General features: G+C 43.0%; 1 protein-coding gene across 2 annotated transcripts in view; it reads left to right on the plus strand.

Annotated features, from left to right (window-relative positions):
- Positions 1-18384, plus strand: part of LOC139577243 (glutamate receptor ionotropic, delta-2) — a 662466-nt gene that overhangs the window by 610460 nt on the left and 33622 nt on the right. For both annotated transcript variants that reach the window (XR_011675240.1, XM_071404217.1), the window contains exon 14: positions 17223-17389. Coding sequence is in view for 1 of the 2 variants with exons in the window: in XM_071404217.1 (XP_071260318.1) it covers positions 17223-17389 (167 nt within the window). In the remaining variant the exon portion in view is untranslated. The remainder of the gene's footprint in view (positions 1-17222; positions 17390-18384) is intronic.

The following is an 18384-nucleotide window of genomic DNA, read 5'->3' on the forward strand; positions in this document are numbered from 1 at the left end:
TTCCGTTTAAGAACAAAACAAAACTCAACAGCGTTTGGAGTAAACTGTTTCTGTTGCAAATCTCTTTTCAAATGACAAAACTTTTTGCAACGGAATTGGCGTAATGAATACACAACAGGAGGCTGAGGACCGAAGATTCTTTTTGAGATTCACCTGCTATTGTCACATCCTGCCCATGTTGTCGAGATCACGATCCCTCCTGTCAGGAAAGGAAGTCAAACCTATGCAGCGGGCACAACTTGTCACCACACCAGATAAGAAAGAAAGCGAGAGAGAGAGAGAGAGAGAGAGAGAGAGAGAGAGAGAGAGAGAGAGAGAGAGAACCTCAGGCTACTGTGTCCAAAGTAGCTCTGCCCATATGTCCACTGCAGAAAGTCTCAATCATCCATCATTAATCGTGTTTGTCCTCAAACTATCTGTGCTGAAAACAGAGAGAACAGCCCTACAGTACCAAGAGCCTATAATTGCAAATGACAAGTGTGATGCAGGTCTGTAGGATCCACTGGTGTGAGCCTATTTAAAGGTAATGACTCAACCGTGGTGAGCTGTACTGGTGAGCTCTGCAGGAGGGGGAGAGGATGGAGATGGAGCAGTGGCATGTAGTCATGGATGCCAAGGGAAGCCATTCTTCCCCAAAACATTTAGCAATTAAATACATTTAAAAAGCATCCAATTATTTATCTTTCTTCTCTCTGTGTTTCATCATTTTCCTTCAATTCCCTAAAGGCTGAATGTATCTCACAGGAGAAAGCATCCGAGCGAGCAAAACAGCACCCCTCTGTCTCTGTACTGTATGTGTAGACCATCTATCTGATGATGTGAGATCAAGAAGAGTATGACATTGTTGCCGCACGTGGAGTTGAATGCAAGGGAAGCCATCGAGCATTTGGCCTTCCTTGATAAAAAAGTATAAAATAATAGCCAATCAGCGTTGAGTTAAACTGAGTGAGCTCAACTGTGAATGGTCCTGGCGCACCAAAAGAAAGGTTCAAGGGAAGCCAGCTTGGATTTGGCTTCTCCCTAATCACATCACATCGAGACCCAAACGTTGTTGACTGAAACAACTTGAATTGTTGCATCTCGTTGTGATGTTTTCTTCCGGTGGCTAGCTAGCTAAAATTGTCCCTTTCCTAAATTAGCCATGGATGGAGATAGGGATTTTGACTTTTTTACTAAATTCTCTGTACTGGCCAATGATTATAACGGTGATTCTGATTCAACCATTAATTCATACATTGTGTCCCCGGTCTGAGAGGATGGAAGTTCAACATGTAGCTAGATGTAGAAGGCTAATGTTAACTAGCTAATGTTGCTTATGAAAGGAAGTTAGGCTAGCGATCAAGCATTTTAGCCAGGTAGCCTAGGACAACAAAAAATAAATGCTTGTACTGTATGACAGAGTGATAGACCTTTTAGGCAACGTGAAAGAGAGGAGGATGGCATTGACGTTTCTCTACAAGTAACAGGGTGTGTCAACATGTTTTTCTACTAGCACGAACGCACACACACACACACACACACACACACACACACACACACACACACACACACACACACACACACACACACACACACACACACACACACACACACACACACACACACACACACACACACACACACACACACACGTACGCACGCACACACACACAGAAATAGAAATCAGAACCATGGACATCAACATCATATATAGCTTACGTTGATTGGACTAAATCGTTTTTGGTATCTTTTAGTTGTCACTGTATTAGACTAAGCAGGGGAGATTTGATGATGTTGAAATGGTGCTGGAATAGTGGAGGCAGCTCCTGTTTTCTTTGAGTTGTGTGGTAACTCCCTGTGGTTCTAAATCAATAGTTGTTTAGTGGTCCGAAAATGTCGGAAACATTACCTTGCTTGACCATGCTGTAGGTCATGTAACTGTTTGTTACACGCAATATGCTTTATGGACTTCTGCCCCATTTAACAAACTTCTATATTTAACAAGGCCTAAGTCATACAACCAAAAGTTCCTAATAAACGATACGGGCTCTGTATCCCTCCCTAGGCATTGTTTTGTTATGATCAGCGGCAGTCTAATATTTTGATATTAAATCTGCAGTGGCGAGACAATGACACATGGCGTTTCAGGAACCCCCTTTGAGGAACTAGCAGCGATGCGATTTCAACCGACTCGTGCCAAATCGTGTGCGTTCAATATTTTAATTATGTCACTCTTGCAACTTCTCAGTTGTTTAAGTAAAAAAAGGAAAACATAATGGGTTCATGCAGTGGTTAAACTCTACTTCCTTTTTCAAATCAATAGCCAAATCCTTTTAGGTAAAACTCATAGTTCCTCTGCTGTTTGGCTCAGATTATGTGCTCCTGTTCTTTGTTGGGTATTAAAGAGACAGTCAATTTATTTTTTTACCCTTAATGAAAATGATCTAAAAACGCGTAAACTCATAAGACTGCTGCCTTATGTACATAGAGTCATTGAACACTTGTCACTTTAATAATGTTTACGTACTGATTTACCCACTTTAGATGTACAGTGGGGCAAAAAAGTATTTAGTCAGCCACCAATTGTGCAAGTTCTCCCACTTAAAAAGATGAGAGGCCTGTAATTTTCATCATAGGTACACTTCAACTATGACAGACAAAATGAGGGGAAAGAAATCCAGAAAATCAGAATGTATGATTTTTAATGAATTTATTTGCAAATTATGGTGGAAAATAAGTATTTGGTCAATAACAAAAGTTTATCTCAAAACTTTGTTATATACCCTTTGTTGGCAATGACAGAGGTCAAACGTTTTCTGTAAGTCTTCACAAGGTTTTCACACACTGTTGAGTCATGTATTCTAGTCATGGCGCATCCTATATAACTACTGTTTTCCACTTCATATGTATATACTGTATTCTAGTCATGGCTCATCCTATATAACTACTGCTGTACACCTTTGTCTATTCATACTGTCCATACTGTCTATACACACCATTATATACATATGTACAGTGTATTTAAATTGTTGACTCTGACGTTGCATGTTCTGATATTTCTTAATTTCTTTCTTTACATGTTTTGGATGATGTGTATATTGTGTTGTATTGCTCGGTAGTATTACACTGTTGGAGCTAGAAACACAAGCATATCACTGCACCTGCAATAACATCTGCTGGTAATCTCCTGGGTATTTCATCTGAATCTCTACCCAGCATGCACCACACTGTAGCTGGTAGTCTCCTGGGTCTGAATCTCTACCCAGCATGCACCATACTGTAGCTGGTAGTCTCCTGGGTATTTCATCTGAATCTCTACCCAGCATGCACCATACAGGTAGTCTCTTGGGTATTTCATCTGAATCTCTACCCAGCATGCACCATACAGGTAGTCTCCTGGATATTTAATCTGAATCTCTACCCAGCATGCACCATACAGGTAGTCTCCTGGATATTTCATCTGAATCTCTACCCAGCATGCACCATACAGGTAGTCTCCTGGATATTTCATCTGAATCTCTACCCAGCATGCACCATACAAGTAGTCTCCTGGATATTTCATCTGAATCTCTACCCAGCATGCACCATACAGGTAGTCTCCTGGATATTTCATCTGAATCTCTACCCAGCATGCACCATACAGGTAGTCTCCTGGATATTTCATCTGAATCTCTACCCAGCATGCACCATACAGGTAGTCTCCTGGATATTTCATCTGAATCTCTACCCAGCATGCACCATACAGGTAGTCTCTTGGGTATTTCATCTGAATCCATCCATTGTTTCTGCATGTTTCAAAAGACAGTACATACTGTTGAAACAACTGAGCAGGATTTCATTATGGATACATTTATTTATTTGTTTAAATAATGGAAAATGTTTATATAATTTTTTGCCAGAACCTATTAGCAAAGGCATTTTAGTTCTAGCCCAGTGATCTGTCCTGGACTGTTTCTCCAACATCTGTTTCTAATTATTCTGGGTTCTGTTATCAGATATCCGTCTTTGGAAATTGCTTCATCAATTTGCATATGGTTGGTGATAGACTATTAATTGTTTTTAATTTTTCCTGAGGAAACAAAGAGAAGTAATGACAACTCAAGGCTAATTAAAGCTACAATCCTTAGTTCAAACAATATTTTTTTTTACCCTACCTCTGTTTTGGTAAAAAGATGAGGGATGGGCCTGAAATCTTTTTACCACTTTCAAATTTGAATCAAATCAAATCAAAGTTTATTTGTCACGTGCGCCGAATACAACAGGTGTAGGCCTTACAGTAAAATGCTTACTTCCAGGCTCTAACCAATAGTGCAAGAAAGGTATTAGGTGAACAATAGGTAAGTAAAGAAATAAAAACAACAGTAAAAAGACAGTGAAAAACAGTAGCGAGGCTATAAAAGTAGCGAGGCTACATACAGACACCAGTTAGTCAGGCTGATTGAGGTAGTATGTACATGTAGATATGGTTAAAGTGACTATGCATATATGATGAACAGAGAGTAGCAGTAGCGTAAAGAGTGGTTGGCGGATGGTGGGTGGCGGGACACAATGCAGATAGCCCGGTTAGCCAATGTGCGGGAGCACTGGTTGGTCGGGCCAATTGAGGTAGTATGTACATATGTATATGAATGTATTGAATGAATGCATCTGTTACCCCAGGAAATCTTAAGTCTTATTACATACAGCCGGGAGGAACTATTGGATATAAGAGCAACGTCAACTTACCAACATTATGATCAGGAATACGACTTTCCCGAAGCGGATCCTCTCTTTGGTCCACCACCCAGGACAATGGATCGGATCCCAGCAGGCGACCCAAAACAATGGCGCCACAGAAGGGGCAGATGGAGCGGTCTTCAGTCAGGCTCCGTAGACGGGCACATCGCCCACCGCTCCAGAGTATACTACTCACCAATGTCCAGTCTCTTGACAAGATTGTAACATTCTCTGTTTCACGGAAACATGGCTCACTCAGGATACGTTATCAGAGTCGGTACAGCCACCTGGTTTCTTCACGCATCGAGCCGACAGAAACAAACATCTCTCTGGTAAGAAGAAGGGCGGGGGTGTATGCCTTATGATTAACGAGTCGTGGTGTGATCATAATAACATACAGGAACTCAAGTCCTTTTGTTCACCTGACCTACAATTCCTTACAATCAAATGCCAACCGCATTATCTACCAAGAGAATTCTCTTCGATTATAATCACAGTCGTGTATATCCCCCCCAAGCAGACACTTTGACGGCCCTGAAAGAACTTCATTGGACTCTATGTAAACTGGAAATAACATATCCTGAGGCTGCATTTATTGTCTCCGGGGAATTTAACAAGGCTAACCTGAAAACAAGGCTCCCTAAATTATATCAGCATATCAAATGCACGACCCGGGTAGGCAAAATTCTGGATCATTGTTACTCTAACTTCCGCGACGCATACAAAGCCCTCCCTCACCCTCCTTTCGGCAAATCTGACCACGACTCCATTTTGTTGCTCCCAGCCTATAGACAGAAACTTAAACAGGAAACGCCCATGCTCAGGTCTGATTCCACACTTGAAGATTTCTTCAATCACGTGGACTGGGATATGCTCCAGATAGCCTCAGACAACAACATTGATGTATACGCTGATTCGGTGAGCGAGTTTATTAGTAAGTGCATTGGTGATGTTGTACCCACGGTGACTAATTAAACCTTCCCCAACCAGAAACCGTGGATTGATGGCAGCATTCATGCAAAACTGAAAGCGCGAACCACTGCTTTTAATCAGGGCAAGGTGACCGGAAACATGACCGAATACATACAGTGTAGCTATTCCCTCCGCAAGGCAATCAAACAAGCTAAGCGTCAGTATAGAGACAAAGTAGAGTTTCAATTCAACGGCTCAGACCCGAGAGGTATGTGGCAGGGTCTACAGTCAATCACGGACTACAAAAAGAAAACCAGCCCCGTCGCAGACCCCGATGTCTTGCTCCCAGACAAACTAAACAACTTCTTTGCTCGCTTTGAGAACAATACAGTGCCACCGACAAGGCCCGCTACCAAAATCTGTGGGCTCTCCTTCACCGCAGCCAACGTGAGTAAAACATTTAAACGTGTTAACCCTCGCAAGGCTGCCGGCCCAGACAGCATCCCTAGCCGTGTCCTCAGAGCATGCGCAGACCAGCTGGCTGGTGTGTTTACGGACATATTCAATCAATCCCTATCCCAGTCTGCTGTTCCCACATGCTTCAAGAGGGCCACCATTGTTCCTGTTCCCAAGAAAGCTAAGGTAACTGAGCTAAACGACTATCGCCCCGTAGCACTCACTTCCATCTTCATGAAGTGCTTTGAGAGACTAGTCAAGACCCTGGGTCTCGACCCCGACCCCGCCCGGCCATGCACGCCTCTAACTCAATCATCAAGTTTGCAGGTGACACTACAGTAGTGGGCTTGATTACCAACAATGACGAAACGGCCTACAGGGAGGAGGTGAGGGACCTCGGAGTGTGGTGTCAGGAAAATAACCTCTCACTCAACATCAACAAAACAAAGGAGATGATCGTGGACTTCAGAAAACAGCAGAGGGCGCACCCCCGTATCCACATTGATGGGACAGTAGTGGAGAAGGTGGAAAGTTTTAAGTTCCTCTGCGTACACACCACGGACAAACTGAAATGGTCCACCCACACAGACAGTGTGGTGAAGAAGGTGCAACAGCGCCTCTTCAACCTCAGGAGGCTGAAGCAATTTGGCTTGTCACAAAAAACACTCACAAACTTTTACAGATGCACAATCGAGAGCATCCTGGCGGGCTGTATCATTGCCTGGTACGGCAACTGCTCCGCCCACAACAGTAAGGCTCTCCAGAGGGTAGTGAGGTCTGCACAACGCATCACCGGGGGCAAACTACCTGCCCTCCAGGACACCTACACTACCCGATGTCACAGCAAGGCCAAAAAGATCATCAAGGACAACAACCACCCGAGCCACTGCCTGTTCACCCCGCTATCATCCAGAAGGCGAGGTCAGTACAGGTGCATCAAAGCTGGGACTGAGAGACTGAAAAACAGCTTCTATCTCAAGGCCATCAGACTGTTAAACAGCCATCCCTAACATTGAGTGGCTGCTGCCAACATACTGACTCAAATCTCTAGTCACTTTAGTAATTAAAAATTGGATGTAATAAATGTATCACTAGTCACTTTAAACAATGCCACTTTATATAATGTTTACATACCCTACATTACTCATCTCATATGTATATACTGTACTCTATACCATCTACTATATCTTGCCTATGCCGTTCTGCCATCGCTCAGCAAGATATTTATTTGTACATATTCTCATTAATTCCTTTACACTTGTGTGTAAAAGGTAGTTGTGAAACTGTTAGATTACTTGTTAGATATTACTGCATGGTCGGAACTAGAAGCACAAGCATTTCACTACACTCGCATTAACATCTGCTAACCATGTGTATGTGACCAATAAAATGTTATTTGATTTTGATTTGATTTGTATAGTTAAAGTGACTATGCATATATGATCAACACAGAGTAGCAGCAGCGCAAAAGAGGGGGGGGGGGGGGGGGGGGGCACACAATGCAAATAGTCCGGGTAGCCATTTGATTTCCTGTTCAGGAGTCTTATGGCTTGGGGGTAGAAACTGTTGAGAAGCCTTTTTGTCCTAGACTTGGCACTATGGTACCGCTTGCCATGCGGTAGTAGAGAGAACAGTCTATGACTGGGGTGGCTGGGGTCTTTGGCAATTTTTAGGGCCTTCCTCTGACACCACCTGGTTTAGATGTCCTGGATGGCAGGCAGCTTAGCCCAAACTACCCTCTGTAGTGCCTTGCGGTTGGAGTCCGAGCATCTGCCATACCAGGCAGTGATGCAACCAGTCAGGATGCTCTCGATGTTGCAGCTGTTGAACCTTTTGAGGATCTGAGGACCCATGACAAATCTTTTTAGTTTCCTGAGGGGGAATAGGCTTTATCGTGCCCTCTTCACGACTGTCTTGGTGTGTTTGGACCATTCTAGTTTGTTGTTGATGTGGACACCAAGGAACTTGAAGCTCTCAACCTGCTCCACTACAGCCCCGTCGATTAGAATGGGGGCGTGCTTGGTCTTCCTTTTCCTGTAGTCCACAATCATCTCCTTAGTCTTGGTTATGTTGAAGGATAGGTTGTTATTCTGGCACGACCCGGCCAGGTCTCTGACCTCCACCCTATAGGCTGTCTCGTCGTTGTCGGTGATCAGGCCTAACACTGTTGTGTCATCTGCAAACTTAATGATGGTGTTGGAGTTGTGCCTGGCCATGCAGTCGTGGGTGAACAGGGAGTACAGGAGGGGACTGAGCACGCACCCCTGGGGGCTCCAGTGTTGAGGATTGGCAGATGTGTTGCTACCTACCCTCACCACCTGGGGGCGACCCGTCAGGAAGTCCAGGATCCAGTTGCAAGGGGGATGTTTAGTCCCAGGATCCTTAGCTTAGTGATGAGCTTTGAGGGCACTATGGTGTTGAACGCTGAGCTGTAGACAATGAATAGCATTCTCACATAAGTGTTCCTTTTGTCCAGGTGGGAAAGGGCAGTGTGGAGTGTAATAGAGATTGCATCATCTGTGGATCTGTTTGGGTGGAATGCAAATTGGAGTGGGTCTCAGGTTTCTGGGATAATGGTGTTGATGTGAGCCGTTACCAGCCTTTCAAAGCACTTCATGGCTACGGACGTTAGTGCTACGGGTCTGTAGTCATTTAGGCAGGTTGTCTTAGTGTTCTCGGGCACAGGGACTATGGTGGTCTGCTTGAAACATGTTGGTATTACAGACTCAATCAGGGACATGTTGAAAATGTCAGTGAAGACACCTGCCAGTTGGTCAGCACATGCCCGGAGCACACGTCCTGGTAATCCGTCTGGCCCCGCAGCCTTGTGTATTTTGACTTTGTATTTTGGTCTTACTCACGTCGGCTATGGAGTGCGTGATCACAGAGTCGTCCGGAACAGCTGATGCTCTCATGCATGCCTCAGTGTTGCTTGCCTCGAAGCAAGCATAGAAGTGATTTAGCTCGTCTGGTAGGCTCGTGTCACTGGGCAGCTCGCGACTGTGCTTCCCTTTGTAGTCTGTAATAGTTTGCAAGCCCTGCCACATAAGACGAGCGTCGGAGCCGGTGGAGTTTGAATCAATCTTGTCCCTGTATTGACGCTTTGCCTGTTTGATGGTTCGTCGCAGGGCATAGCAGGATTTCTTGTAAGCTTCCGGGTTAGAGTCCCGCACCTTGAAAGCGGCAGTTCTACCCTTTAGCTCAGTGCGAATGTTGCCTGTAATCCATGGCTTCTGGTTGGGGTATGTACGTACAGTCACTGTGGGGACAACGTCATCGATGCACTTATTGATAAAGCCAGTGACTGATGTGGTGTACTCCTCAATGTCATCGGAAGAATCCCGGAACATGTTCCAGTCTGTGATAGCAGAACAGTCCTGTAGTTTAGCATCTGCTTCATCTGACCACTTTTTTATAGACCGAGTGACCGGTGCTTCCTGCTTTAATTTTTGCTTGTAAGCAGGAATCAGGAGGATAGAGTTGTAGTAGGATTTACCATATGGAGGGAGAGGGAGAGCTTTGTACGCATCTCTGTGTGTGGAGTACAGGTGATCTAGAATTTTTTTCCCTCTGGTTGTACATTTAACATGTTGATAGAAATTTGGTAGAACTTATTTAAGTTTCCCTACATTGAAGTCTTCGGCCACTAGGAGCGCCTTCTCTGGGTGAGTGGTTTCCTGTTTGCTTATTTCCTTATACAGCTGACTGAGTGCGGTCTTAGTGCCAGCATCTGTCTGTGGTGGTAAATAAACAGCCACGAAAAGTGTAGCTGAAAACTCTCTAGGCACTCTCTAGCCTGCAATTTATCACAATATTCTCTACTTCAGGCGAGCAAAATCTAGAGACTTCCTTAGATTTCGTGCACCAGCTGTTGTTCATAGACAGAGCAATGGATGCAAGGACTGAACATCCATGATATCAAAATTATAGTTTTGAAGCTATACCGTGTTTGTTTACTTTTAACTTTTTAACAAACAAGGGAGGAAAACAAGTTTGGGTTCTGATGAGGTACAACAGTTGAACTAAGCTCATGAGGCATAAGTTATATTCTTCAAAAATCAATGGGTATATGTAGTATCATTCATTTATAAGTCCAAAATGGATGTAGCAACTGCAGATTCTAGCTTTAATGAAGGTGGAAAACAAACGGCGGAGAAGAAGTTGTCACACACGGCACCGGTCTGTCACCGCTGTTACTGTCAAGCGCACATGCGACGGGTGGGTATGCCACCTGTGTGCCAACTGGTGCCCACCACTGTGATAGAGGTGCTGTTGGGAAAGACTATCTTCACTGAGCGCAAAGACCAACCATAGTGCAGAATGATCAGAGTAAAAACTCACTGTGGTTTTATCACAAAATGCTTCCTGATTCCTTGAAAACAAACAAATGCATGGATGGAGAGAGAGCGAGAGGGGGAGAGAGTGGGGGAGCGTGAGGCATCTGAACAGATGCAGAGAGAGCCTGGAGAGGGAGCTGGAAGGCGGCGAGGGACTTTTAGAAAGGAAGCTCTGTCAGTGCAAACAGAAGGTTGGGGAGTGGGAGGGAGAGAGAGAGAGGGAGAGTGAGAGAGCGAAAGAGAGAGAGAGAGAGAGTATAAGAGGAGGCTGAGGAGCAGAGGGAGGAGTGATGTTAATTGATTGTGTATCGGGACACGGGAACTTTCACACATTCCTTTTCATCTTCTTCCCTCTCTCCTCTCCTCTCTCTACTGCTCCCTAGCCATCCCCTGTGTATCCACATGTGCTGGGGGAGACCTAACTATCACGAGAGGGTGGTGGAGGTGCAGAGGGATGCTCCGTCAGTCATGGATCCCCTAATCTAAGATAGTTTGAGCGTCAGCCCTTTTTTCTGTAATAATTTGAGAGAGAGAGAGAGAGAGAGAGAGAGAGAGAGAGAGAGAGAGAGAGAGAGAGAGAGAGAGAGAGAGAGAGAGAGAGCGAGAGAGAGAGAGAGAGAGAGAGAGAGAGAGAGAGAGAGAGAGAGAGAGAGAGAGAGAGAGAGAGAGAGAGAGAGAGAGAGAGAGAGAGAGAGAGAGACATGTTTCCCATGCCAATAAAGCCCTGGAATTGAATTGGATTGAAAGAAAGGTATTGTTGGTATCTCAGGTAGCCTTGGTCTGTCTCAGGTGACCTTGGTCTGTCTCAGGTAGCCATGGTCTGTCTCAGGTAGCCTTGGTCTTCCTCAGTTAGCCTTGGTCTGTCTCAGGTAGCCTTGGTCTGTCTCAGGTAGCCTTGGTCTGTCTCAGGTGACCTTGGTCTGTCTCAGGTAGCCTTGGTCTGTCTCAGGTGACCTTGGTCTGTCTCAGGTGACCTTGGTCTTCCTCAGGTAGCCTTGGTCTTTCTCAGGTAGCCTTGGTCTGTCTCAGGTAGCCTTGGTCTGTCTCAGGTGACCTTGGTCTTCCTCAGGTAGCCTTGGTTTGTCTCCGGTAGCCTTGTTCTTCCTCAGGAAGCCTTGGTTTGTCTCAGGTAGCCTTGGTCTGTGACAGATAGCCTTGGTCTTCCTCAGGTAGTCTTAGTCTTCCTCAGGTAGCCTTTGTCTCTCTCAGGAAGCCTTGGTCTGTCTCAGGTAGCCTTGGTCTTCCTCAGGTAGCCTTGGTCTGTCTCAGGTAGCCTTGGTTTTCCTCAGGTAGCCTTGGTCTTCCTCAGGTAGCCTTGGTCTTCCTCAGGTAGCCTTGGTCTGTCTCAGGTAGCCTTGGTCTGTCTCAGGTAGCGTTGGTCTGTGACAGGTAGCCTTAGTCTTCCTCAGGTAGCCTTGGTCTGTGACTGACCTGGTCTTCCTCGGGTAGTCTGACCTTCTACTGACCTGGGATGGTATCCATCATGCATCAAAAAAGGTCTTAGGAATCTTGTTAAAACCTGTTTTAAGACTAAAAAAACTCCCAGTTCAGAGTAGGATTTAGGATGATGTGAAGATACTGCACAGACAAACTCTGAGACAGGAGTAAAATCAACTCAGCTGGTAATCATGACAGTTTGAGGTACGGCAAAGGAAAGGGAGTGATGACACTTATTGACATTGTTGTAAATTGGGGAATAACCAATCCTGATGAGGCATGACCAGACTGTGAACTCTATAGCACTCAGACAACCTCAGTGAATGTGACTGTACATCAAATGTGGAAATTTCCACATGACATAATCAATTTGCCTACTCTTAATTATTGTCTAATACTGTTTGTTGGCATGCATAAAACAATTTTTTTTAACCAATTCTGATGGTTGTAAAAAGCGGAATTTTGACAACAATTACCATTATATCAACACACTCGTCACTCCTGTTTAACAACCCTAAATCTCTTTGGCACAGTAGATATTACAGTAGGCATCGAGTTACTTGCCGATAATGTTGCATACAACGTTTTAAAGGTCTCTGATTTTCATTCGAACGCAATCAAAGTTAACATAAGCCCTTAGATTCCTTCAGTTGCTCAACATTTAAGTATTTAGGAATATCATATTGAAATATGCCTCCTGTGAAATCATTGTCAAAGTGCAAGAGATACTGTTGCATGTAGATCGAGATTATTTATGGATTGATTATATTGACATATCAAAATATTATTTGAACAACATCAACAACTTCAACCACTGACTCCCTGCATTTTTCTATTGTCAAGATGCCTGTTGGTAACTCTTAACTGGTTATGACAGCACATGAGGTCTCCTAAATATATGTCGACTTGGTGTGACTCTTATGACTAAAGAGGTTTCATGCATAGCTTTTATTTGACCTATGAGAGTAGGAGTAAAACGTCTCTATTCTCAGCACTTACGACCCATTTTCAACTCTGAGACGGTTGGTGGATACGTGCCTGGTCCACCTCAGGTATCCTGACCTGAAAACACAACGTAGAAAAAGCAGTTGCTTTGCACCCACATTGTGTAAATACCTAACCTTAACCCTAACTCTAACCTTAACGCTAACCCTAACCCTAACTCTAACCTTAACGCTAACCCTAACGTTAATCCTAACCCTAACGTTAATCCTAACCCTAACGTTAATCCTAACCTTAACCATAGCTCTAACCTTAATCCTAACCCTAACGTTAACCCTAACCCTAACGTTAATCCTAACCTTAACCGTAGCTCTAACCTTAACGCTAACCCTAACGTTAATCCTAACCCTAACGTTAACCCTAACCCTAACGTTAATCCTAACCCTAACGTTAACCCTAACCCTAACGTTAACCCTAACCCTAACGTTAACCCTAACCCTAACGTTAATCCTAACCCTAACGTTAACCCTAACCCTAACGTTAATCCTAACCCTAACGTTAACCCTAACCCTAACGTTAATCCTAACCCTAACGTTAACCCTAACCCTAACGTTAATCCTAACCCTAACGTTAATCCTAACCCTAACGTTAATCCTAACCTTAACCGTAGCTCTAACCCTAACGTTAATCCTAACCCTAACGTTAATCCTAACCTTAACCGTAGCTCTAACCCTAACGTTAATCCTAACCTTAACCGTAGCTCTAACCTTAATCCTAACCCTAACGTTAATCCTAACCCTAACGTTAATCCTAACCTTAACCGTAGCTCTAACCCTAACGTTAATCCTAACCCTAACGTTAATCCTAACCTTAACCGTAGCTCTAACCCTAACGTTAATCCTAACCTTAACCGTAGCTCTAACCCTAACGTTAATCCTAACCTTAACCGTAGCTCTAACCTTAACGCTAACCCTAACGTTAATCCTAACCCTAACCCTAACCCTAACGTTAATCCTAACCTTAACCATAGCTCTAACCTTAACCCTAACCCTAACGTTAATCCTAACCCTTGATTCCAGTCATTCTCATTGTTAACCTTTGGAACCCTCTACTTTATACACGCCTATAACAGATTTGTACATAATGTCAACATACTTGTTTGAATAGTCCACTCATGCAGTCGCTGTGAGTTCCTCACTTTGTGACTCTCTACCAGTTGTGTGCTGCCTCAGAATCATTTGAGATAGCCCAGACATGAAGAACAAAGCACAAGCATTAACCACCATTTTAGAGAGTTGAAACCCTAAATATGAGCCCCTTCTAATTAACTTAAACTGATTGAGAGAAAATACCACTTTAGGTATGTGTGAGGACTTTAATCATGAAGCAAGATGAAGTGTGAGCCTCCTCTTGGAAAACATGCCCTTCAGTGTTTCAGTCTTTTGAAGTCTGCTAGAGAACATGAGCTGAACAAGCCACAAAGAAGTCTGAGTCAGCAATAGCACCCTTCCTTATATAGTGGACTACTTTTGACCAGAGCCCTATGGCATTTGAGACACACATAGCTCTAGCCTGTTCTCCCAAGTCTTCTGTCTGATATTCGCCACCATGGTAGTTCTTATAAATGTTTTTAAATTTTTTTTAATTAAATAAGGATCTCCTCATTTAAGCTGAGTGTGAAGCTCTAAATCCTCTACAACGTTAGCGCTTGAAATAATTAGCGCTTGAAATAATTTACAGTAATCACAACCAGTTAGCAATCTAAAACATGTGCCATAAAGGGGGGAGTTCGGCGATTTGCAAATTAAATTGCTAGTTTGTTAGACTTGATTTTGATCTACAGTATTTATTAATCCCAAACTTGAGATTTATTTGGTTTGTTGTACCTTTAATGTAATGTACTTTTCCCCTATGTATTCTGTCCACAATGTAGACCCTGTCATCGGTGTAATCTACAGTATCATGTGTTTGAAATTGCGCAAGGAAGGGCATTTGTGTTAATTAAGCATTAAACACTATGTATGCTCACGGCACGGTAATTACAACTCAGCTTCGAGGCCATCACCTGCTTTTAAATGATGATGCGAAAATAAAAACGCTATACAACCAATGACAACAAACATATTTCACGTAAACGACATTAGGCTACCCCAGCGCACCCCCAGGGGAACGGATGAACGGCTTTAATTTCACGATTACGGATCTAGTGAGTAGTGCAGTCATATTTCCGAGAAAAGACAATGATGTGATTAGGATTCACCGGGTTCCCGGTGTTTGACGACCAATGCCTTTCAATAATTATCAGGGCCCTTCTGATTGCCATGGCTCCAGGCAGGCTGCACTCGCTCCATACGAAAAGACGTATCTCACTGCTTTTCCTCTCATCATGCGCCACCACTAAACTACTACCTGACTTCTACCCTTCATCTCCTCCTGTTCCCTCTCTCTTTTTTTCTATGTTTCTACTAGTCTATTAATAGTTGTTTTTCTTGGAATCGCATCAATACGGCGAGGACTTTGTGGTACCTGCTTGTTTTTTACACTTCTGTGCTCTCCTCAGAAAATGGTTTGGTAATCAATAGGAATCTCGGCATTTCTTCCCTGCCCTTGCGCAATAGATGTTTGACATTATAAGGGATAAGAACAAGCATATAAACATTTTAAAGGACTTAAAGTGTTCATAAAAGGAAATGTTTTGCACATCGCTTTGTTACATTTTTTTATGATGTCATGTGATGAAGTAGATCAACTTTCACTAGACACTTTCAAGGACAGTTCTCATATGTGGAGGAAATTATACAATATAAATGTTCAGAAGGATCCCGCCCCATTCTTGACAAAACCTTCCTATTTAGATCACACATTATTATATCATTAGTTTTAAATGGATTTTGGGTTATTGCAGATAATATCACCATCAACCGTGTATTCCATTATAATAGCCTTCTCTCAAAAACAAAGAAACACTCATCAAGTGTTGAGAAAAGAGGGCACAAGAGACAGGGAGGAGATAAGAGACATTTGAAGGGGTAAAAAAATGTCATAAAAGCATATTTGAACAAGGAGACAAATCTTATTAGCTCACATCTGTCTTGCATGTGACAACCATAAAATAGAATAGAATACAAAAGAAAATAGTATAATTGCTTTTATTTTTCCCAGAGGGAAACGTCAGTACGTGCAGAAAGATATTGTGCCATTGTGTGTCTGTTGAATTTTGTTGAGTACATAAATCCAAAAATGTGCATTCTGATCCCATAAAACTCCTTGCTGGCTATGATTGACTAGTAATCTCAACAACCACTGTGTATGCTTGTGGTCAGATGTCATCTTAACTTCCAAGCCAGTAGAACTGATTGACCCAACATCATTTTCCTGGAAGCAAATCTGTAAGACCCTGTGATATAATGGGGCGACAGGTAGCCTAGTGGTTAGACTGTTGGACTTGTAACCGAAAGGTAAAAATCTGTCTATTTTGCCCCTGAATTGAAAATAAGAATTTGTTCTTAACTGACTTGCCTAGTTAAATAAAGGTAAAATAGTAAATAAAAAAATAAAGGGAATCCAGGAGAAGGAAGATACTGCTTAGCAAATGGCCCCCTATTCCCTATACAGTGCACTCAAAAGTAGTGCCCTATCAAAGGTATAGGGTACCATTTGGGATGTACCCATAGGGTAGCTGTCTGATTTCCTTGTCTCAGGGTCGACTGTTTGTGCCAAATCACCAAATAAGAGTATTTCATATTCAGACATGGGCAGTCACGTTGAACCCCGTCCAGATACAGACTGGTGTCAGGTGCCTGAAAATCTCATAAAGTACCATTACAGTTAATGATACGTCAGAGTCCAAATACAGTTCTGTCCCAATTGGGCCCTGGTCGAAAGTAGTGCACTATATAGGGAATAGGGTGCCATTTGGGACGTAGACCATTTTAACCTAGACTTCCCCCCTTGAAACAGATGAAAGGGCTGACATAGTGTGTGATGAATATTAAGCTATAACATGCACTCGCTACAGCTTCAAATTAAAATAACATATTATATTCCAATTACAGGGTAAATGAATCATGTATGTCTTCTTTTAGATTTTATTGATTGATTTGTCAGGGACCAAGTACAATTAAAACAAGGGAAAAAATCCTGACCTTGACTACTGTGGAAAATGCAAAAACTGACCCAAGATCAGCGTCTAGGGGCAACACTTCACCCTACTCCACAGTGCATAAGACACAATTAGTCACGGTTAATGTTCATGTTCAATCATGTTACCATCTCTCTACCCGAGTGTCAACATATAGTTTGTATAGTGCTGTGTGTTTCTATATCTGTTTCTAATCATAGAAATAGAATTACAAGAAAGGGCGTAGCCCATCAGAACACAGCAGTTTGACCCTCATGAATACACTCAGTAGTTTTATGTCTGTGTTTGAACTTTTCTCTCAGGTGAAGTACGGGCGTTTTGCCTTTGTGTGGGATGCGGCGGTGCTGGAGTATGTGGCCATCAACGATGAGGACTGCTCCTTCTACACTGTGGGGAGCAATGCACCAGATCGGGGCTACGGCTTCGCCATGCAGCACGGCAGTCCATACAGGGACATCTTCTCCCAGAGGTACAGAATTAAGCAGGGGCGCAACTTTGGTTTTAGAAGTGGGGGGGACATCATATACAGCTCTGGAAAAAAATAAGAGACCACTGCAAAATTATCAGTTTCTCTGGATTTACTATTTATAGGTATGTGTTTGGGTAAAATGAACATTTTTGTTTTATCCTATAAACTACTGACAACATTTCTCCCAAATTCCAAATAAAAATATTGTCATTTAGAGCATTTATTTGCAGAAAATGACAACTGGTCAAAACAACACAAAATATGCAGTTTTGTCAGACCTCGAATAATGCAAAGAATATAAGTTCATATTCATTTTTAAACAACACAATACGAATAACAATATTTGGTAGAATAACTTTGATTTTCAATCACAGCTTTCATGCATCTTTGCATGCTCCCCACCAGTCTTTCACACTGATGTTGGGTGACTTTATACCACTCCTGGTGCAAAAATTCAAACAGCTCGGCTTTGTTTGATGGCTTGTGACCATCCATCTTCCTCTTGATCACATTCCAGAGGTTTTTAATGGGGTTCAGGTCTGGAGATTGGGCTGGCCATGACAGGGTCTTGATATGGTGGTCCTCCATCCACACCTTGATTGACCTGGCTGTGTGGCATGGAGCATTGTCCTGCTGGAAAAACCAATCCTCAGAGTTGGGGAACATTGTCAGAGCAGAAAGAAGCAAGTTTTCTTCCAGGACAACCTTGTACGTGGCTTGATTCATGCATCCTTCACAAAGACAAATCTGTCTGATTCCAGCCTTGCTGAAGTACCCCCAGATCATCACTGATCCTCCACCAAATTTCACAGTCAGTAGTTTCTGGACTAAAACAAAAATGTTAATTTTACCAAAACACATACCTATAAATAGTAAAACCAGAGAAACTGATAATTTTGTAGTGGTCTCTTAATTTTTTCCAGAGCTGTATATATATATAGATATATATTTTATTTTTATCCAGACGGATAAACACTCCAAACAGCCTACCCGAC

Source organism: Salvelinus alpinus, chromosome 5 (assembly GCF_045679555.1).
Source record: "Salvelinus alpinus chromosome 5, SLU_Salpinus.1, whole genome shotgun sequence".
Classification (NCBI taxonomy): Eukaryota; Metazoa; Chordata; class Actinopteri; order Salmoniformes; family Salmonidae; genus Salvelinus; species Salvelinus alpinus.